The sequence below is a fragment of the Lampetra planeri genome, chromosome 18 (genome assembly GCF_965212315.1).
Source record: "Lampetra planeri chromosome 18, kcLamPlan1.2.h2, whole genome shotgun sequence".
Taxonomy (NCBI): domain Eukaryota; kingdom Metazoa; phylum Chordata; class Hyperoartia; order Petromyzontiformes; family Petromyzontidae; genus Lampetra; species Lampetra planeri.
The window spans coordinates 9,452,698-9,475,606 of record NC_136124.1 but is presented as its reverse complement, the minus strand read 5'-3'; the positions used below and the strand labels follow the sequence as shown (position 1 = coordinate 9,475,606).

The 22,909-nt window shown below is 48.1% G+C and overlaps 1 protein-coding gene across 4 annotated transcripts in view; it reads right to left on the bottom strand.

Moving 5' to 3' along the window:
* The window catches only part of LOC144723625 (uncharacterized), a 31,105-nt gene extending 10,067 nt beyond the window's left edge, over positions 1 to 21,038 (bottom strand). The window contains exons 1-3 of one of the 4 annotated variants that reach the window (XM_078602503.1): positions 20,882 to 21,034; positions 19,152 to 19,215; positions 11 to 82 (exon numbers count right to left, since the gene is read on the bottom strand). In XM_078602503.1, coding sequence (XP_078458629.1) covers positions 11 to 82; positions 19,152 to 19,173 — 94 coding nt within the window. In that variant the 5' untranslated portion in view covers positions 19,174 to 19,215; positions 20,882 to 21,034. Of the gene's footprint in view, positions 1 to 10; positions 83 to 19,151; positions 19,250 to 20,881 lie in introns of those variants that run through there. The other 3 variants (XM_078602504.1, XM_078602502.1, XM_078602505.1) reach the window with 3 other exon arrangements.
* Positions 21,039 to 22,909: the final 1,871 nt, after the last annotated feature.

Sequence of the window (22,909 nt, the reverse complement as noted above, 5' to 3'; positions counted from 1 at the left end):
GGAGGCTTACGGCCACTCTTCATCGCCAGGTGACCCCGAGCTGACCCCACAATGCTGCGGCGCCCTGGCCATGACGACGCGTCTAAGCATAAAACAACAAGACAGCATGGCAGAGGGGTCAGTTCTTGTACATATGTAGTGGTGATACGCGCTGGGTGTATATGTCGTGTGCCAGCGCGTATGTACGGGTGTGTGTGTGGTGACGCGCGCTGACGGGGAGGAGCAGGCGTCAGTGCGCGGGTGGGGGTAGTGCTGCTGATTGGCTGTGTGCCGGTGACGCGCCCAGAGGGAGTGATCGGGTAGCAGCGCGGTGTGATTGGTCGGGGAGTGGAAACACGCGCTGAGCGGAACCGGATCGTAGGGATAGCGCGTGGGGATTGGGTAACTGAGGAGCGGTGCCGACGTTGAGGTCCGCATCCGCTCCGTCTCCCGGGAAGAAGGGGTATATAAGGTGATGCACAGAGGAGCAGGGGCAGAAGTGGAACCATCTAAGAATGAAGACGAAGGTGCAGAGATAGAGCCCGGAGAGGAGAGTAATGGAGAGTAATGGAGAGTAATGGAGAGTAGAGGAGAGTAAGGTATAAGTGTGTAGCCAGCGAGAGAGAACGGTCTACACGAGCTGAGTAATGTATAGTGTGTAGCCAGCGAGAGAGAACGGTCTACACGAGCTGAGTAATGTATAGTGTGTAGCCAGCGAGAGAGAACGGTCTACACGAGCTGAGTAATGTATAGTGTGTAGCCAGCGAGAGAGAACGGTCTACACGAGCTGAGTAATGTATAGTGTGTAGCCAGCGAGAGAGAACGGTCTACACGAGCCGAGTATGCATACGGTGTAGCCAGAGAGAGAGGAAGGTCTACACGAGCCGAGTATGCATACGGTGTAGCCAGAGAGAGAGATGCAAAGTCTACACGAGGCGAGTGGAGAGTGTAGCAGAGGCGCAGAGTCTACACGAGGCGAGAGAGGAGTGTAGCCGAGGCGCGGAGTCTACACGAGGCACAGAGAGCCGGCAGCACAGAATCCAGAGTCAAGAGAAGCGCATTGTGAAGAAGAGAGGCCACGCGTTGTATTGTTACAAGTCAAGATTTAATAAAAGAAGTGTGTTCCCGTCAAGGAGTTTCCTGCCGTCATTTTCCAATACTTCATCTGGCGTCAGAAGTGAAACGGGCTTCCAAGTATGGAGACGAGGAAGACCCGTAGGACCCACGGGATTGACCGCGAGGAAGACCTGGACGACTCGGGGCCGCTGGTGGCGGGGGGTGAGGAAGAGGACTTGCCCACGCTGCAGGGTCCGTCGACGGCGCCGGCCGAGCGACCGGGGACAGACGCCGGGCTTCGTGAGGCGCACTCCCGACTGGCGGAGCTGCTGCTCGCCGCCGCGTCCATCTTGGCGGAGATCAGCTCGTCGGGAGGAGCGGGGACGGTGGGGGACATTTTACAAGGTCGCCCCGCAGATTCCCGCCAAAACGAATGGGGGATTCCCGCCATTGCGCCTGGGCCTACTTTTGGCGGGAACGGCGAGCGCCACGTGGTGGTGGGTTCCCAAGCGCGCGCATCGACGTCATCAGCGCGCGAGGGGGTCCGCCATCTTACGTCTGCTGCTGGAGCCGCCATCTTAGACACCGACGGACAGGCGGAGAGGAACCACGAGGCGGATGACTTCATTTTTCAGCAGCGCCTGCCCACGTTGTCAGCCTTCAAGGCGGAAGGCGGAGACTGGGGCCAATTTCAGCGAAGGTTTTTGGCGCATCAAGAGATGTCAGCGTGGTCCGATGCTACGGCGCTGCGGGCATTGCCCGCCATGCTGGACGACGATGCGCTCGCGGCCTTCAGGGCTGCACGGAAGTCGGACCGCTCCACGCTGAAGGATGCGCTGGGTTTGTTGGCCAGGGTCTACGGGCCTCCCTCTACGTGCCGCCATCAGTTCTACGCAAGACGGAAAGCGGCCACGGAGACCGCGCTGGCCTATCGCACGGCGTTGCTGGCTCTTGCTGATGCTGCGTTCCCTCGGATGGACGAGGAGGGCCAAGACGCGATGGTTTTGGAGCAGCTGCTCAAGTTGGCGCAGGACCTGGGGGTCCCTATCAACACAGCTGACGAGATTGATATTTCTTCTTTGAGAGTCGCCACGAGTATTCAAGCGCACGAGGCCCTACAACGGAAGCAAGGCGTTGGTTGCAACGCTGCTGTCGTCGCAGCCCCGGGTTTGGTGGTCGCCGAACCCCAAGTCGTCAGCCCACGAGAGGAGGCGTTCGCCACGGGACGACCAGGGGACTGGAGGCCGGGGGCCCGGTCGCCTCTGCGATCGGGCCGAAAGTCGGAGCAACCAAGATCTACTCCGACCCTCGTCACGTGCTATAACTGCGGCCTCCGGGGCCACGTGGCGTCCGGGTGCCGCGCTCCGCGGCAGCGCGCCATGGGAGCTCGGCTGGACGACGACCGAGAGCCCAAGTCATCTCTACAATCCCCGGCAAGTCGCGGCACCTCACACGCTCGGCCTGTTTATTCGGCACACATGGGACGCCGCGTTGCGGCGGAGGAGGGCCGGTTAAGGTTCGGGGATTCGGTTCGGCGAGGGGGGTTCGGCCGGGACCAGGGAGACATTGAATGGGCGGAATTGGGGCATAGAATTGTGGCTGCTTCGGCGGGTTCGTCCGTTGTTACGGGATCTATTGATGGGGTTGAGATTAGGGTGTTAGTGGACACGGGGGCATCGGCAACTATTATATCGGACCTCATTTATAATATTCTTCCGGTCCAATGTCGTCCGCTGCTTCCAGTGGATGTGCCATTTTACGCCGCTAATGGGGGATCGTTGGGCATTATCGGTCAGGTTAGGGCGTCCATTTGCATTGGAGATATCAAATTGTCGGGACCCGTTTTCGTTTCGTCTTCTTTGGCAGTTCCGTGTCTTTTGGGCACTGACTTTTTGGCTAAAATGCCCATTAAAATTCTTATCGATCAACGATGCATTGAACTGCCATCGGGTCGCCGGATTTCATTTTTGACGGGCCCTACTGACATTCGGACGGCGTGCGCTACGATACAAGCGGTGGCGACGCAGACAGTGCAAGTGCCCCCGGGTTCACAGATGTTGATTCCCCTCCGGTTGCGGAAACCATGGGTGAGGGAGGCTTCGGGACAGAGTATGCTTTTGGGTCCTTCTAACAAGGCTGTCGGGGGTCTTGATTTATCGGTGGCTCACACTTTGGTGCGGGCTGACAGGGATCCGTTTGTGATGGTTTTGAACGCGGGGTCGCGACCAGCTGTCATTCCGCAGGGCACCGTGCTGGCTCACGCGGCGCAGGTCCCTGGGGATGATGGGTTGGTTGCGCAGGTGGGCTCGAGCCCCGCGCGGAACGTTGAGCCAAGGGAAGACCTTGAGTGGGTCCATTCGTTATGTGCCGCCTCGGACGATTTGTCGGCGGCGCAGTTGGGTGCGCTGCGCGAGTTGCTCATTGAATTCTCTGATGTATTCAGTAAACATAAGTATGACATTGGGTGCACGGATTTGTTGCACCATCACATTGAAACGGGCGATGCGGCGCCGGTCAGGCTAAATCCCTTCCGACTGAGTCCCGTGGAGAAGGAACATGTTCAGTCGGCTGTTAACGATATGCTAGAAGCCGATATTATTTCGCCCTCCTCTAGCCCGTGGGGAGCGCCTATTGTGCTGGTTAAGAAGCAGGACGGGTCCCTGCGATTCTGCGTTGATTTCCGTCGCCTGAATAAGATCTCTGTGGCTGACGCGTATCCGCTCCCCAGGATGGATGAGTCCCTCGATGCATTGTCTGGTGCGCGATATTTTTCGACTCTTGATTTGTTATCGGGGTTTTGGCAGTTGCCGCTCGACGAAGAGTCGAAACCTAAGACAGCATTTCGGACTCCAGGGGGGCTGTTCCAGTTTAACCGGTTACCCATGGGACTTCACTCCTCTCCAGCGACGTTTCAGCGACTTATGGAGCTGGTTTTGTCGGGCTTGCAGTGGGATACATGCTTGATTTATATGGACGATGTCATTGTTTTCAGTAAAACGTTTGAGGAACACCTCCGGCGATTGAGAGGGGTGTTCTTGCGAATGCGATCGGCTAAGTTGAAATTTAAACCGGCCAAATGTCACCTCCTTCGTAGGTCCGTTAGATACTTGGGTCACATTGTCGATTCTTCGGGGATCTCCACCGATCCCGCGAAGACGGATTGTGTCGGTTCGTGGCCGACACCTACGTCCGTTTCCGACGTGCGTAGTTTCATCGGGTTTGCTTCTTATTATCGGCGGTTCGTTGAGCACTTCGCCACTATTGCAAAACCCTTGCACGCTCTAACGGCGAAGGGAGTGAAGTTCAAATGGGGACCGGAGGAGGAGGCCGCGTTTTGCTCCCTCCGGGACGCCTTGGTGGGTGCCCCACCCTTGTGTTATCCCGATTTTGCCAGTCCCTTTTTGCTGGACACGGATGCTAGCAACACGGGCATTGGGGGGGTGCTATCCCAAGTCGTTGGGGGTGTCGAAAGAGTTGTCGCCTACGGTAGTAGGGTGTTGTCTCCGGCGGAGCAGCGCTACTGTGTCACCCGTCGCGAGCTGCTTGCCATTGTTTTTTTTGTGCAGCAGTTTAGGCCATATCTTTATGGTCGTCACTTTACAGTCCGAACGGACCACGCGGCGCTACAGTATTCATTGAGGGTCGCCCAGCCCTCGGGCCAGTTGTCGCGTTGGTTGGAAGTCCTCCAGGACTATCAGTTTACGACTACGTACCGTAAGGGGTTGCGACACACGAATGCCGATTGCTTGTCGCGGTTGTTGCCTTGTGATGAATGCGCGTGTTTGTCGGGATCGGCGCGCTGTAAACCGACGCTTGCGGGGGAGATGGGGGCACTGGCTGCGACAGCGGGCGCACCGATCGGGGATGATTCCACTGCCTCTCAGGGTCGGGACTCGCTGCTCTCGCTGTCGCTCAGCGAATGGGGCCGCCTCCAGATGGCGGACAGCTCGCTACTAGCATTGCGCCGCAAGGTTGGGGGTCCCGAGGGGGACCAGGAGCGTACCGGCTCCTATGTACTTGAGCGGGGCGTGTTATTGAAATGGGACAGTTTGTCCCGGCGGAACGCACTCGTGGTGCCTTCCGCTGTGAGGGGGAGGGTTGTCTTGGCGGCACACGAACGCCTCTTGCACTTGGGAGTTAACAAGACGCTTGCCCTGCTTCAGCGTGACTATTACTGGCCGGGAATGGGAAGTGATGTGGTGCATATTCTGAAGGGGTGCGTTGAGTGCGCCAGGCGTAAACCACCGGCCGTGGCAGCTAATCCACCGCTGCAATCTATTCAGGTCTCGCGTACCAACGAGCTCGTTGCACTCGATATTTTGGGGCCCTTCCCAGTCACGCCGAGAGGGAATAAATATTTGTTAGTGGGGGTCGAATACTTTACCCGATGGCCTATGGCGTGGCCTCTCGCTAACCAGTCGGCAGCGGCTGTGACGGATGCCTTCGTCCAGGGCTATGTCCTGGACAAGGGGGCTCCCGAACGCCTGCTGACCGACCAAGGTAAAAATTTTTCGAGTAAATTGTTGCAAGAGGTGTGCGATCTGTTGGGTACCAAGAAGGTGCGTACCTCCCCGTACCACCCGCAGACTGACGGGATGGTGGAGAGACTCCACAAAACCTTGACTTCCATGCTGTGCCAGCAGGTGTGCGAGGCACATGTAGATTGGGACCTGCAGGTCCCGGGAGTCCTTGCCGCGTATAGAATGGCCCCCCATGCAGCTACGGGGTTTTCCCCATTCTATTTGATGTACGGTCGGGAAGCTGACCCGCCAATAGAAACGCAACTTGGCCTGTCCGCTCCACGAACTAATTCTAATTTGGCAGAACATATTAAGTTTAATATTCACAAGCTGACAGAGGCGAGGGAGGCCGCGCGGCTTAATTCGCGGGCTCGCCAAATTGCTAATGAACGGTTGCGGGCACGGAAGGTGTCCATGCACGAATGGAAACCAGGTGACAGGGCCTGGCTGCATTGCCCTCAGGCACCCTTGGCTACGTCGCCTAAATTGTTGAGACCGTGGAGGGGACCCGTGGAGGTCGTGCGCGTTGCACGGCCCCAGTGCGTTCAGATAAAGTGGGGAAAGCGCCGGTGGTACGTTCACCCCTCCCGACTGAAACCGTTTTCGCCTCCATATGGCCTCCCCTTGTGTCGTGATGGCCGGGCGTGTGACGTGACCGGCGACCCAGAGGGGGAAATGTCTCTGCCTGATCCACACGTATTTTCGCCTGATCTGCTCCCAGGTGTCTCGGAACTGACAGCTGCCGATCACCGGCGGCCGGATCTCCGCGGCGGGGCCGGCCCTTTCAGGCCCGTTCCGCGCCGTCTGGAGCAGCCGGAACCGCCGGACGGTCGTCAGTGTCCCGCCCCATACGATGGACCAGCCAGACGGACTCGAGCCAGGTCGTGCTACTTTGCATGACCTGCCTCGTGAGGAGTCGGGGCAGTTGGAGCGCCTCGTCACTGCGTGTAGTCGCAGGGACGTGGGGCGCGTTCGTTTCGAATTTGCTCGTATCGTGTTATTGTTGACTTTTCGGGTTCATTGTCAATCTGTACATAGTTATTCTTGTTGTTGTTGTTGTTGTGTTATGTTACGGGGCACACTCGGGGGGTTACGGGGTTTTTTTTTGTTGGTTGTCGTTTTATCGTCGCGGTTGGTTGTTGTTAGCAGCCGGGCCGGCTGCGAGCTATGTGGGAGGGGGTGATGTAGTGGTGATACGCGCTGGGTGTATATGTCGTGTGCCAGCGCGTATGTACGGGTGTGTGTGTGGTGACGCGCGCTGACGGGGAGGAGCAGGCGTCAGTGCGCGGGTGGGGGTAGTGCTGCTGATTGGCTGTGTGCCGGTGACGCGCCCAGAGGGAGTGATCGGGTAGCAGCGCGGTGTGATTGGTCGGGGAGTGGAAACACGCGCTGAGCGGAACCGGATCGTAGGGATAGCGCGTGGGGATTGGGTAACTGAGGAGCGGTGCCGACGTTGAGGTCCGCATCCGCTCCGTCTCCCGGGAAGAAGGGGTATATAAGGTGATGCACAGAGGAGCAGGGGCAGAAGTGGAACCATCTAAGAATGAAGACGAAGGTGCAGAGATAGAGCCCGGAGAGGAGAGTAATGGAGAGTAATGGAGAGTAATGGAAAGTAGAGGAGAGTAAGGTATAAGTGTGTAGCCAGCGAGAGAGAACGGTCTACACGAGCTGAGTAATGTATAGTGTGTAGCCAGCGAGAGAGAACGGTCTACACGAGCTGAGTAATGTATAGTGTGTAGCCAGCGAGAGAGAACGGTCTACACGAGCTGAGTAATGTATAGTGTGTAGCCAGCGAGAGAGAACGGTCTACACGAGCTGAGTAATGTATAGTGTGTAGCCAGCGAGAGAGAACGGTCTACACGAGCCGAGTATGCATACGGTGTAGCCAGAGAGAGAGGAAGGTCTACACGAGCCGAGTATGCATACGGTGTAGCCAGAGAGAGAGATGCAAAGTCTACACGAGGCGAGTGGAGAGTGTAGCAGAGGCGCAGAGTCTACACGAGGCGAGAGAGGAGTGTAGCCGAGGCGCGGAGTCTACACGAGGCACAGAGAGCCGGCAGCACAGAATCCAGAGTCAAGAGAAGCGCATTGTGAAGAAGAGAGGCCACGCGTTGTATTGTTACAAGTCAAGATTTAATAAAAGAAGTGTGTTCCCGTCAAGGAGTTTCCTGCCGTCATTTTCCAATACTTCACATATACAATTAGCATGACCCCATATGCTCCAAAAATATATATGCACATGATAAATTTCATAGTAGGGAAAGTAGAAAGGACGATATAGAACCTAAAAAATGCAATGTTTTTTTCATTTATGTGGTTTAGGGTTGAATAATTAACCTGAAAATTCTTCCAACAGCAAGTTAGAGTGATACATTTCATTTATATGGCATTGTTTCTACATTGTGCTTGTAATTCATTTACTTAAGTTTTGAATTAATTACAGCAGTGCCAAAATCTATCTCGCTCCTGCGCATCAACTCCCTTTAGCACAGTCAAGGTATGGTATGAAAGAAGTTCAACACACGTACATCAACTGTGCAATCCCTACTTTGGCTGCCAATCTATCATCCGTCTTTGTCCATTGGCCATCATCCTACTCGCGATGAGCCTCCTTACTATGCTCAACGGTCAACAAGGCATTTCTGATTTTTGTTTGTTCATCGATTCATGCGTTTTCACAAATTGTCTCTGTGTAATTGCAAGCCTGCATCTCTTCATACTTATTCGCACACTTTTCAACTTTGTTGCATTTTAAGTCGGTGTCCACGTCTCTCATTCAAATATCACACGTAAGAGTTCATACGCATATTTTATGGTTCTTTCGGTAAAGTCACGTAGGTAGAAAAAATAATAATCCTGATGACGACTGCTTGTATTGCGATTGAAACGTGATATTTTTAATTACTTTATTTATTATTATTATTATTATTTTGTTCTATCTACGTGACTTGACCGAAAGAACCAGAGAATATTAATTCCTGCAGTCACTAAAGTTTGAAGTAAAAAAATAAAGTTAATACGCAGATTGTGAACATTCTTCATCAAAATGTAACATTTGTTTAACCATCAAAAACATACACTGTTATAGATATTTAATGTGAAAGAGCACGACCAATGTGGAAATGGAGTGATGAGATCAGTTCACGTGCAGGAGTCAGATGGATGGCAATGGCGTGGGGAGGCGTTCATCCAGCATTAGGCAGATAATGTATAAAGATGATGAAAAAGTGATAACATATTTTTTATAGTACAGTTACGATAATTAGAAAACGGAGTATGAACTTAATGGTCAATGATTAGGCTTAACTGCCACGTATTGAGCAAGTCATTTGTAGTTTGTCCTAGAAAAGTAACAAGTGTGATACTGTGCAAACATTAATAATTCAATATCCTGTTCAACATGCGTTGACATGCCCTTGCACTAATACCTCTGTAACGTATACATGTAAAATAAATACTGGAGTATTAATCACCCAAAGAAAAGTAGTCGCAGTGTTAATCAGCCAGGCTGGCCATATGTAAGATTTACAGACCATATGTAATGTTGTAAACGATAACACGCACACGACAACTGTAGTGCAACATCAAATTACTACACAAAGTGCAGCTTTCAAGATCCTGGTTGCTCTGAATATCAATAGTCTGAGAATGCTAAGAGTTAGAAAACAGGGTTTATTATGTCTAAATCAATAAACAGGCAACAGACTGTGTGCAATTCAATCGTATAAGTGTTGCAGCAGCTGAGTATGGGAGTAATTATTATTGTAATACGACGGCATTTTGTCCTCAATCTTTCTGCGCCGGTGAAAAAACCCATTCCGGAATACAGACAACACGGACGCAACATTTAAGAGCTACGCTTTTTCTTTTTCTTCTGTTACAACGCCGGAGTAATGCAAGCCATGATAAGTGCACGCACTTAATTGTTTGGTTAAGTGGCGAGTAGGAGCTTCAAGTCTCGGACAATAAAAGTTCAGAGCAAGCCATCCACCCAGCAACAACCTCAGCGACCCACATGAGTTACCTCACAATTTAAGCTGCTGCTGCTACTGTAATTAACACATTCCTGCGGAGGGAGCTGGTAGTAATGTTGGGTTGCTCGGTCAATGGCCAGGGTCAACGGCGGCGTGGTGTATTCCGCAAATATGCCCTACTGTGAGGGCGGGCACAAGCCGGCGTGAGTAGGTTAAACGTTGAGTTTACAAGGGCACCATGGGGTGACCAGCCCCTTCCCCACCCAGCCCCACCCCTCTCACCCCCACCCAGCCCCACCCTCCCCACCCAGCCCCTTCCCACCCTCCCCTCCCCACCCAGCCCCTCCCTCCCCACCCAGCCCCATCCCTGCACGACGGACACAATAATCCCCTGTGGGCTGGTGTAACCAGGAGGTTACTGCCAGTATGAAGCCAACTAAGCAGAAGGCATAGCGACACTCGGTAATAAAAATTGTAAAGCAGACACATTTTCCCATGATTAGCTCAATAACTTAGAGATGTGGAAAGCACTTGTAAGAAAAGCTAACAATTAAAATAGCTTTGCTTTGGAGAGGCACGCCTATGGATTTAAAAAAGGGGTCTCCTAAGGTAAAAGTGGGAGTTTAAAATACCCTCAAGCAAATTAAAAGATCTAGATTTGAAGTTTTTGTAACTGCAAGGGTCCATACTCTTTGGTTGTTTCGGTAAAGTCACGTAGGTGAAAATAAAATAAGTTAAAAGTTGAAAATCAAAAGTGCCCAGGCAGGTGAAGGCTTCTAAACGGAGGCTACATTGTGTCTGGCCACATTCTCTCGTCGTCAAGTTAACCCGTGTTGTTTCAACGCATTGCATATGACGCGTGCAGTTGCCATTCATTTAGCAGCGAGCACAGAGTGCACATCACGATAACAAAAAAACATGAATGGCAGTGTACCATCATTATATAGGCAACAAAAATACCGTTTCATATTTACAGGTCTCTTAAACATAATTTCCCCCTTTAATCTGCTCATTAGTAATGACGGGGGCCAAACCAATCTCAGCCACAATTTGCTTTCTTTAGCCGGGTTCACGACTTCCGTTCGATGTCAACCTTCAATCTTTTTTTAAATCCTTTATATTAAGTTCACTTGCTTGCTTGCGCGCTTACGACCGTGCAAATCTTTCGGTCGTTTTTTAACCCACTTCCCGTGATCCAATCGAGCTGACATTTTGCACACAGACTCGTTGTGCGTGACAATTTATTTTCGTGAAAATGTTTTTCCAAAATTTTCCACTTTTTAGGAAAAATTTTTTTTCATATTTAATTTTAAATACCAATGTGATAAAAATGAAACTCTTACTCAAGAAAAACAGAAATGAATAATAAAATAAAACCGATGCCACGCATATAAAGGATTTATAGTGAAAAACTTTGTTTTTACGGGGTTAATTTTGTATCTATTGCGATCGATAATGCGAGATTTTTCAAAAGGGGTGAACCTGTTCAACAATTAATTTATTATTACTTGCACTTCTCATAATTCATAGGCTGAGCATTTGACTTTCGATTGCCTGCCGTGCTTTCGTCAATAACGGTACAAGCCTATGAATTATGCAGGTGGTGCAATACACAAGTGGTTTAGAAAAAAAAACGACCGTGCCTCAATAAACACCACCACCACCATTACCATTAACTGGGAGTTCAGCATAAAACTTAAGGGCTCTCCCTACCTAAAGGGGCCATTGGCCATTAACATGCTGTGGGTGGCAGGGCTATCTGTAAACACAAGCTTCTTGTTTCCCTGGAGACCAACACAAACACAAACGTAATTTAGGTGACAAGTCCGTCCAACCGTTGACACTCACAATTCACAAGCATGCACACGGGTGCGTCGTACAAAGACAAAGGATCTTTATTGGACTACTGTATTGGGGCAAGTATTGTTAGTGAGTACCTATGAAAGGCCAGCATGGCACATGAGGGGGTGGAGTAGCCAACACCATGCCTGGCCGTCTTTGTCTCCCCAGTGCTGATGTTTTTCACACTGGAACAGCTAATATTTTTTTAAGACCGAGTCAAATTAGGGGAGGCCCAGGACCAGTTTAGATATTCGCCATCGTAGTTGGCTGTGAGCGGGAATCGAACTCAGGTCGCCGGGCTCGTAGGACAGTGCACTAACCATGACACTACCGCTCCCCATACACACACACACATTCAACTCCTCTTATTAGTTGTTAGGTTAGCCATAGATACATCGAAAGCTAAATTTAGACCATTTTAATTTCAGCCACCGCCTACTTTGGGGATGCTCAGGCCAGGTTAGAAAGCAAATGTCACACCGATTGTTTTTCTAGTAAGAATTAGGAGAAATAACTCGCCTTATTTGGAACAAAATGCATTTGTGCAAGTTTAATAGTGTACTGATTTTCTAACTATAATGGTTAATTCTTCCAACATCCACTACTTGAGTCGTTTGCTATCATTTGTGTTGCTTTTAAGTCGCAACTTGATTATAACTAATTGGATGGCATCTGTCAAATAAATCCTATGGTCAACCTAATATTTAATCACAGGGTCCTGAATAAACCAATTCCACAAAATACAGAATAAAGAATTAAGTTCTACAGTATTCTGTTCACAGGCGGGATAATTTTTTTGGAAGGTCTAATCCAATTTCACTAAAAAAAAAAATCACTTTTTTCAATTTTCACTTCAATTTTCCAAACAATGATTCACTTACAAAGAGAACAACACAAACCTGGTCACTGGTTGACATAGAAAAGCATTGAACCCAGTACAGCAGCTAGATCAGTAATAACTCTGTCCTGTTCTGATATCACGTCAAAACTCCCCTCACTATCAGACAAATTAAAATACAAAGATCCCCTGTATAGCCCACACAGGCTGTTTGGGCAAGTGCTGTCAACGAGCTGCGATACGGCGCACGATAAAATGGTGTCTCGCCAGCGCCACACCATTGCCAATATTTTTAAACACCGCATTTAAGGCTGAGTGGACTTAGGGAAATCCTAGGTCAATCGAACTCGGCAGCGCAGTGTGCTAACCAACACTACACTACCGCCCACTCTTTGTACCACGGCAACCACACACTCCATCTACACATGACTGGCAATGCCCTCGCACCCCAGTGCCAGCAAGACCACGCACTCCATTGTCGATTGACTCAACCTGAAGTAGACACTCAGCGGGGGAATAAGAAAATTGCAACGCTCACTGGAGCTTGCCAAGGCATGCGCTAAGGACTCTTGCTCAATGGACTTGACTAAATTGTCTGCGACCGATTGATCAGTGCGAAGACAGAGATAACCTTTCGCTTACCTACGCCACTTCTCTCGCGCAAATCGAAGAGAAGCACGGACATTTAGCGCGCAGTGGATCAGAACCAGAATCATTCTTTATACTGCAGGAATCCGATTAGCTGCAAAGCTCTTTTTCACAGATGTTCAGTAGCGGCGGGTGATGATGCAAAATGACACATACGTGAGAGTCACCTTGACAAAATGCCTCATTCATTGTGCCCTATAAAATGACTATTTTTTCAGCTATCCATTGAGTGGCAAAATTCCTGAGAAGGATGTTAACTATGACCGAATTTACACCATTGGAACCTCCTTTGCCAGTAGCAAAATATGATAATTGTTTTTTTACCCTTTTATCTGGCAACAAAACTGACACCTTTTTTTTCTCTGGTGTGGACCAATAAATTTCAAGGACAGTGCATACATTATCAAAGTTGTGTTTTTTGTTTGCATTCCGACCGCAGGTATTGTGGTCAATGCAAACATGACTCCTTATAAAAAAAGGTGTCAGTTTTGTTGCCAGATAAAAGGGTAGAAAAACAATTATTATTATTATGACCTAATTTTTACCCTTGAACTGGACCTGCCTGCACTGTGGTGATCATTCCAAGAAATGCCATGGTGCCAAGAAAGGTAACTATTAACGTCAGCAATGAACACAATAGTCTGTAGTTAAGACACAACACAAAACGACCTTAAGCTCAAATCCCTGCGCCGTTTATATAAAATACCTTCAGTATAATAACGTAGTTATTTTAACCTCAACTTTATACTGATTTATATGCAGCCGATTTTCATGCTTATGTACTTTTTTTAATACATTATTAAGCATAAAAATGCATTCACATAATTAGTGTACAAAATTAAAACATGCCAAAATATCACGGGCAGGCTGTTACAATAAAGTACAACCCACCATTATTCTGACAATAAATCACAGACGCCACATATTTCTAAGCACAACAGATTGAGTCTATAATCTAAGTGGCATTCTGCAATCGCTATAGAGAACTTCTCCTGTCCACTGTGATATGGGGAACTAGCATCACATATCTTATTATCCGTGATTGTACCCCTCTCATCCTTGGTGTAAAAAAATGTAGCCGATGCTCAGCAACCACAATACAACACAACTAAACGATTCGCCACTGTTCAGAGAACAACACATTCCTGCGGAGTGAGCTGGTAGGAACGTTGGGTTGCTCGGTCAATGGCCAGGGTCAAGGGCGGCGTGGTGTATTCCGCAAATATGCCCGACTGTGAGGGCGGGCACAAGCCGGCGTAAGTAGTTTAAACGTTGAGTTTTATAAGGGCATCACGGGGTGACCAGCCCCTCCCCACTCAGCCCCTCCCCACTCAGCCCCTCCCCACCCAGCCCCTCCCCACCCAGCCCCTCCCCACCCAGCCCCTCCCCACCCAGCCCCTCCCCACCAAACCCCTCCCCACCCAGCCCCTCCTCACCCAGCCCCACCCCCCACCCAGCCCCACCCTCCCCACCCAGCCCCTCCCCACCCTCCCCTCTCCACCCAGCCCCACCCCTCCCATTTTTGGATGCACGACGGACGGACGGACACAATAATCCCCTGTGGGCTGATGTAACCAGGAGGTTCCTACCAGTATCACGGTCATATGATGGCTTCAATGCAGGCCTCAGTGCCCCATTCTACTTAATTGTAAGACAGAAATCGCAACCGTATGGCATCTACTGCAAGGGCACACAGTTAATCCTGTTTGTCGCGGTGCTATATAGTAAGCCTTACCAATCTAATTAGCCCATCTGCTGCACGCGCATCTGCCGTTATTCATTTAAGAATGTTTCACCAATAAATATCATTCCATTTATCCACGACAAATTGTGATTGAAATCTCACTTGGTAGCAAGCGTTAAGAGGCCTGTCTGTGGTCATGGTTTGCATCGAAATAATGTGAGCACAGGTTCCAGTGTGAAGTTTAAAGTGAGCTGGTCTGAGGCTTGAACCAATTGCATGCAGCTCTGAATGCAATAGAAGCTCAGACCTAGAGCTTATACAGGATCACAATTAGTCGGCCTTGGTCTAAAAATACACAGCCATCCCTGTCCTATACCTATCGTACTTTCAGAGATTACAAGCTTCAGGCTGAAATGTTGCCAATTACAATGGAGCATCGATAGTAGGTCAGATGCAGCAGTGGTGCAGTGGGCTACAAACCCAGTGACCTGAGTTTAGTTCCTGGCAAAGGCTCAGAATTTGTGACAACCGCATAAATAAAATCAAGATTAAAATGCTGTACATGTAATTAAAGTTAAAAAAACATCGGACCAGTACAGTGATATAAACCATCAAAATATGCAGTGCAGCATTACAATTTTATCAGCGGCACTGCATTAGTTACCCATAACCGATACACACTCTAAGTTATACATTAACACAAGGCTGGGAAACAATTTTCTTATGAGGGCCACATAAAACCTGACCACCGACACATTAAACACACTATAGTGCTATCCACGGACGTCATCCGTAGAGGTGACTCAGTGTCATCAAATTAGAAACATTGCTGCCAGGTAATATTAACCTCTAGTACAGACTTTTTCTGAGGCTAAGATACTTGCAGTGACGAATGCCATTTGTGGGTTCTTTTGAAAGGGTAAGCCTCTGTGTGGCCATGGGACATATGAAAATGAGTTGTGGGTCATACTAAGTCCATGGGTTGCTGTGGGTTCCCCATCCTTGTGCTGGCATTTTAGGAAAATGACCCGATGTCTGTTCTGAGCGACAACTGCCTAAAACATTTCATCAATGCAACATCAACATCGCTATGTATAATTCTCACGGACAGAAGTGCACCACTTTGCATTTGCAAAGCTCCACAATTATACGTCTCAGAACTGCACAAATAAGTAATTTCATTAGGCCTATCGTACAGCCTTAGGGGCAAACATGTGTATGTCCTGTTAGTGCTCATCACATGGCAATGAAGCTGAAATATGTATTGCTCATAAGTCAAATTAAATGAAAACACAAATCTAATTTTGTGGTCATTGGTGACTCAGCTGTAACAACCATTAACTCGCTACACTTAACAATCTGATATTAATCATGGGTGGGTGACTGAAACCCATACTTAAATCAAGGTTTTGATCCAGGATCAATGTAAAAAGCTAAATCGTTTGATTGTGGTGCATGTATGAAGCAAGGGCAGGCAGGCATACTACATCTTCATAACAATTCAGGAAATAGGGTGGCAGGAGAGCAAATAGGTTTAGGAATTCATCTGTTTAGACATTTGTTTAAAGTTATCCTATCGTATGCCTCTCAGGTGCATTGAGACTCGGGCGAGATTTTCTGAACGAAGAACACAAAATAAAATAAGTAACATCTTAAAAAAGGTTTTTAAAAACACGCTTTAATGAAATGTACCATACTAGTAATGGAAGAACTCCACGACTCCAGGAAGTGGCCCTGAAACTTGCCATAACGTAAGGGACCGTGGTGATCTACAACCAATGTCAATTTACCGTGGACAATTAGACCCAAGCCGAAACAAAACATATAAAAAATAATGTTTTAAAATGTTTTTTTATGATGGAATATAAGTATTGTCATCAGTATGACATACGTATACCAAGTTTGCAGTCGATACCACATTGGGAAGTGGGTAAAAAATTTGTTACAAGATTTGAGGATACAACAACAGACAGAGTTGAGCTAAATAAAAGTGTGTACTAATAAAAGCGTGTAAAAATAATTCACTCGGTAAATGTGAAACGTTGGGGCCCAACTTTGGTCCCACGGTTCCCACCACCATACCAACGTTGTTGGCACGTTTACTGGGTGGCTCTACACCTCGATGCCCACATATGATTTGAGCTACCCGAAGCAGTAATTAATAAGACCATGTATGCAGTGTCGTACTATATCACTACAGAAAACAATATTCTGTAGGTAGTATAACAGTCGTGTGTGTATGCATGTTGAACTTCTTTCGCACCGTACGTAGCCCAACCGTGCTAATCGGAGGCGCGGGGGAAGGACAACAAACTAAACACCAACAACGATTCTAAAGGAACACGGATCTGTAGGCAAATTTAGACATAAGGAACCAGCGTTGGCAGCAGTTGACGAGCCCAACTCAACAATAATACATTACTCATTGATAATGTCTCAATAATGCACTGGAAAATCTATACAGTGGAGAGTACTTAATGTCAACAGTGTCCAGGGTGGTCCAGATGTCTCGTTACCCCAATTTATACAAAGGTCAAAAACATTTTAGGAGTAAATTAATTGGGCAGGGCAGGGAGTAGGAGTCACAAGACATCTGGACCGCCCCTTCTACGACGCACGTGGGTGACTTGCTGTGGCTTCTGACACACAACACTGGTACTAGACCTCGGCAAGGTAAGGTAATTTACCCTTTTTACCGGGTAAAAGGGTAAAGGTAAAGGGTAAAGGTAAAGGGTAAAGGATAAAGGTGTCGACATGCCAAGGGGTAAGGTAAAGGGTAGGGTAAAGGTAGCTCGGAAGAATTACCCGGTAGGGTAAAGGTAGCGCAAAGTATTACCCGGTAACTACGGTACCTTGTTTACCGCTAAAAGCTCCGTGGCGCAGTCCGTGGCCTAGATTTAATAAGTAACATTAAAACAAACTTGATTAAAAACACGCTTTATGAAATGTACTAGTAATGGCAGAACTCCACGACTCCAGGAAGTGGCCCCGAAGCTTGCCACAGCGTAAGGGGACCGTGGCCAATCACAGCCAACGTCAGTTGAGCGTGGACAATTAGACCCAAGCCGTAACATAACATGTAAAAAAGATGGTTTAAAAACATATATTTTTTATGATAGAATATAGTATTGTCATCAGTATGACCTAAGTATACCAAGTTTGCAGTCGATACCACATTAGGAAGTGGGTTAAAATTAAGTTTCAAGATTTGAGGATACAACAACAATAACGACAACAACGACAACAACAGACAGAGTGAGTTCAAAGAAAGCGTGTAAAATTGGAATCATCGAGAGTATTCTATATGAATAAAGCGCTCTACCCAGCATTTATTATTATAAACCTGTTTCATGTGTAGTAGTTCCCTAGTAATTACCCTGTAATCGGGTAATTTGTATGGGGTAAGGGTAAAAGGTAGGGTAAAGGTAGGCTCGTTGTATTTACCTTTTAACTTTTACCTTACCTTACCGAGGCCTAACTGGTACCGCACTTAAATAGGGACACAGACTTAAAACATTCACACGGAACTCGTCTAAACACTCGTGGGCCATTCACCACTCACCAGACCCTCACCCGATGCGTGTCACGTGGGCTATACCCCATTGCGACGACAATACGAACGCACACGTGCATTTACCCTGTAGACAGTACGGTAAATACTACTAATTTACTCGTGGTAATTGTTACTGAACATGACTGTGTGAATCGCCAGCGTGCACGTACGGCAGTAGCTAGGCAGCAGGGTATATCAACATACACCACACGTGGACCTGCATCTGTTAGCTATGCAGTACAATAATACAGACAGTACTGTGTGTATAGTATGCGTAGGTGTCGCTTTACAAGTGTGCAAGTTTGCCTGTACAGCATGCATCTCTCTCTGTAAGCAGTAACACACGTGTCGGATCGAACAGGATAAGCGTGGCCACTCTACAGACGCGACACCAATGCGTTTACAAAGACAAAGACCCCCCCCCCCACACGTGTAGCCTTCACAGGCTGTAGGGGCAAGTGCTGTTAGCGAGCAGCACCGACGAAGGCCGCTACACACCGCGCACCAGGCCGAGTCTTATTGAGGCCGAGTCCACCTAGGGGAAGCCCAGCACCGGTTTCAGATGCTCGTCACCGGCGTTTGTGTCCGCGTGTGTACTGTACATAAAGACAAAGATCCCCCCTCCCCCCGTGTAGCCTTCACATACTGTAGGGGCAAGTGCTGTTAGCGAGCGGCACCCTATGAAGGCCCGGCACACCATGGGGGTGGGTGGCCAGCTCCCACGCCCGACCGCCTTTGTCTCCCCAGTGGCGATGTTTGCTACACGCCGCTACACCAGGTACTCAATTGAGGCCGAGTCGACCTAGGAGGGAGGCTCAGGTCCGGTTCAAATAATTGTCCCTGGTGACAACTCCAGTGTACCCGGTGCGGTGTGTAAACATTGCAAGCATCGCCACTAGGGAGACAAAGGCGGTCGAGCGTGGTGCCGCCCCCCCCTAACAGCACTTGCCCCTACAGTCTGTGAAGTCTACACGTGTGTGTGGGGGGGGTATGTGTGTGTGTGGGGGGGGGGGGTCTGTGTGTGTGTGGCACCACGGGCATGCGTGGCGTGCATCACCTGCGCTTCGGCTGGACGTCATCCCGAGGCTCTCATCTCCACTATCCCGGCTCCACGTGCCGAGCTGCGTCGCATCCACACACAGTGGGGGTGGGGGAGGGTGGGGGGAGGGTGGGGGGCGGCTGGGAGAGGGTGGGGAGGGGAGGGTGGGGGAGAGGGTGGGGAGGGTGGGGGGGAGGATGGGGGGGGTAGGGTGGTGGGGGGGGAGAGTGGTGGGGGAGGGTGGGGGGAGAGGGTGGGGGAGGAGAGGGTGGGGGTGGGGAGATTGGAGGACCACTGTACAACAGACTGGTCCAGATGTCCTGTGACTCCCCAAATTAATTGACCCCCAACAATTTTTTTTGGGGGGGGTCGTTTGCATATTCAGTTCTGTTTTAAATAAAGCTTACTTTACAAAACATATACAGTATTAAGCTTTCGAAAATTAAATGGGGGGGGGGGGGGTCACGAGACATCTGGACCACGCTGTATAACAGTCGTTCTACACAGCTGCAATTGCACTTGTGGACTGTTATACACTGTGGTCCAGATGTCACGTGACCCCCCATCTCCATTCAATTCTCTAAAGCTTAAATTGTTTCAAAGTTACAGCTACAACAGCAGGTGCAGCTGTACTGTTACAGCTACAACAGCCGACGTGTAAAACCACTGCACCCACATTACATCGGAACGCGTAAACTTCGTAATTGACACAACACAGTGCTGTGTTCCCTTCGCCACGAACTATAATCCTAATGGTTGGGGGCGCATCTGAAGGCGAAATAGTTCGTGTCAATTACGAAGTTTACGCGTTCCGATGTAATGTTCGACAATGACGCAACTAAGCACGTGTTTAATTGGGAGATGCAAATTAATGAGAATCCCAGTGAAATGCTGACTGCTCTGGTGGACAGGGTGGTCCAGATGTCTTGTGACCCCCCCACGCCCCCCAATTGACCCCTACATTGTTTTCTCCTTTGCAACATTCGTTTGTTTGAAATCAACCTGACTTCATTAAAAAAATATTTGTTATCAGTTTTTAGATAATTAAATGGGAGGGGGGGGGGGGGTCACAAGACATCTGGACCGCCCTGTACAATGGGGCTAATTAGACCGTGCCTAATTAATGCAGTGGAATTGGCGCGCTCAGTTAAGACGTTTCCAGCTGGGAACTCCAATTGGAACTACAACACAATAACCACACAAGCAATTGGAGACACTCACCGTTATATTAGTATGTAACCGAACATTGTATCTTAATTTTTAAAAATCTGAAGACATGCAGTATAAATCACGACAAACACAGTGACATCTATCTACGAAGCAATGTTTCAAAATTGTAAATACGACGCAGAAAATAACAACTGTGTATGATGTAGTGTAGACGTATCAAAATGCAGCTCAATTATCGTGTATCCGACTGGATGTACAATCTATCCAATTACAGCACGCCACTACTATACATTTAATATAACCTGAATTAATATCAACAATAGTCTACAATGTATCCTATTGTAGCAATACAACGGGCTGCACTGTGTATCTACAAAACGATTTAGCGAGCCAGAACTAAACTGGAATGTATCACACTACAGTTACAATGGCATGTATCCAAATCTAGCTGTCATGTATCCAATTGCAGCTACGATACAATGTACATATCCAGTTGGAGCTACAATACAATGTACCAAAGCACAACCATAATGTATGGAATACTATCTCATCAGTACTCAACCACAACGTTATCAAACCTTGTCTGCGCTCAGCTACAACGTAAATCCGACGATCAACTACAGCAGCTGTTCATGACGTCTCCTTGACCTGCTGGTGTTGTATCTGCTGCCGCTGTTGTCTATCTCCGGCACTGTGCCCCACACTGTTGCTCGCGTTGCTATAGTAGAGAGTTGAGAGGGCTGTGCGTTTAGCCCCCTCCTCCCCTTCCTCCTCCCTCCCCCCAATCCTCCTCCCCTTCCTCCTCTCTTCCCTCCCACTCTCCTCCCCATCCTCCTCTCTCCCCATCATTCTCTTTCCTCCCCATCCTTCTCTTTTTTTACGATCACAGGAAACAAGAAGATGATCGGTGTGGTCGGCACTTTGCTTCGTTCATCATTTCGTATTTTTTGTTTTTTTTTCAATGCTTTGCTTTATGTGCCTCCCCCTGTTTAAATGAAAGATTTCACAAAAGATATCACGCTCTGCTCTCCTTCTTCTTACCCCTTTCCTCTCTACCCCCTCTCTCTACCCCCTCTATCCTTCTCTCTCCCCATCCTTCTCCCCTCCCTCTCCTCTCTCCCCTTCCCCTCTCTCCACTCCCCTTCTCCTCCTCCCTCTCTCCCAGTGAACAATCTACCGCTTTACTGAGATGTTTAGTTTGGTGTCTACGTTCAGGTGGGGAACTCGAGAGACAATGATGAGTTTCATTGGCCTAGAGGGTCACCTAAAATGACAATGCAACCGACATTAAAAACAAGTGGGAACAATGAAGCAAAAATAAATTAGACTCCACAAAGCAAGCGAATATAAATCGACGCAAAAATAACCGCGTTACGGAATAAATCCAAACGGCAAAGTGTCACTTGACCGGGGTGGGATGGAAAACAATTCATCGATTAATAGATACATTATTTGGTGACTAGTGTAATTGCCTGTCATATGATGGGTTCATAGAGAATGTATGTAATGAAAAATTATAAAAATTTAAGATTGGATTGAATTTATTTAATTTTTTATTTACATATCACATTTAACGTAAAATGACGATCATCTCCCAAAAGTTTTCCTGCAGATGAATTTTGCTGAATCGGCACTTTGATGTTAGTTGATTTTTACATCTTGACAAAGCAACATACGGTTGTCCATGGGGGAAAAAACACAGGTTCGTTAAGATAAAGTCCAACATACTCAAAAGTTTGTCCTTGTGACTTATTGACAGTGATAGAACATTTAAAAATGATTGGAAACTGTCTTCGCTTCAAAATAAATGGCAAATTCACATCAGACGGTGCCATATCAATTGATGGGAATGAGGACGTCTCCACGATTGGATTCTGAAATGATTTCAGCCACAACAAAGTTGCGGTGCATTTTACGAATCACCAGAGCGTGTGCCATTGCATAATCCTTTTTTGGGGGGTTGAGATTTCGAATCGGCATCACAATGGTTCCTTTTTTTTCTCTAAAAACCAATTCATGAGGTGGCATTCCAGATGGTGTTCGCAGCTTGGGGCAGAAATTCTATACTGGATAATAATTATATGTGATGTCAGTCGGATCCACGTGGCCTCCCCAGTATTTCACACAGCGTGCAGTGACAGGCGTTAGGCACAGATCACCAAAACTATACGTATTTTTTGGAAGAAAATCGATCGAAAAACTAAAATATTTAAAATTGCATGAAAATCCACGTCGCCTACCCAACTTTATAACACAGCTACAACGTTAGGCACAGATCACCAAACCTATATTTATAATACAGAGTTGGCAGTGGTGGACAAGCAACAACATGAACCAAAAAAAAGTTCCAACAAATTCGTCAAAAACACTGCCTGAAAAGTAAACGTAAAATTGCCCTTCATGTGTTATTATGAAGGGCCATTTACCGAAACGTCGCCAATTATATATTTCCCTTTTTTAAGCCACAGTGTTGTTGACGAACGTGTTGAATCGGTGAGTGTAGATTTCGGATATCATTTCCGTGGACAATTCCATGCTTTGATTCGTGTTTGTTGATAGATGACGCATATAGACTAGTTCATTCACGTGATCCACTTCCAGCCACT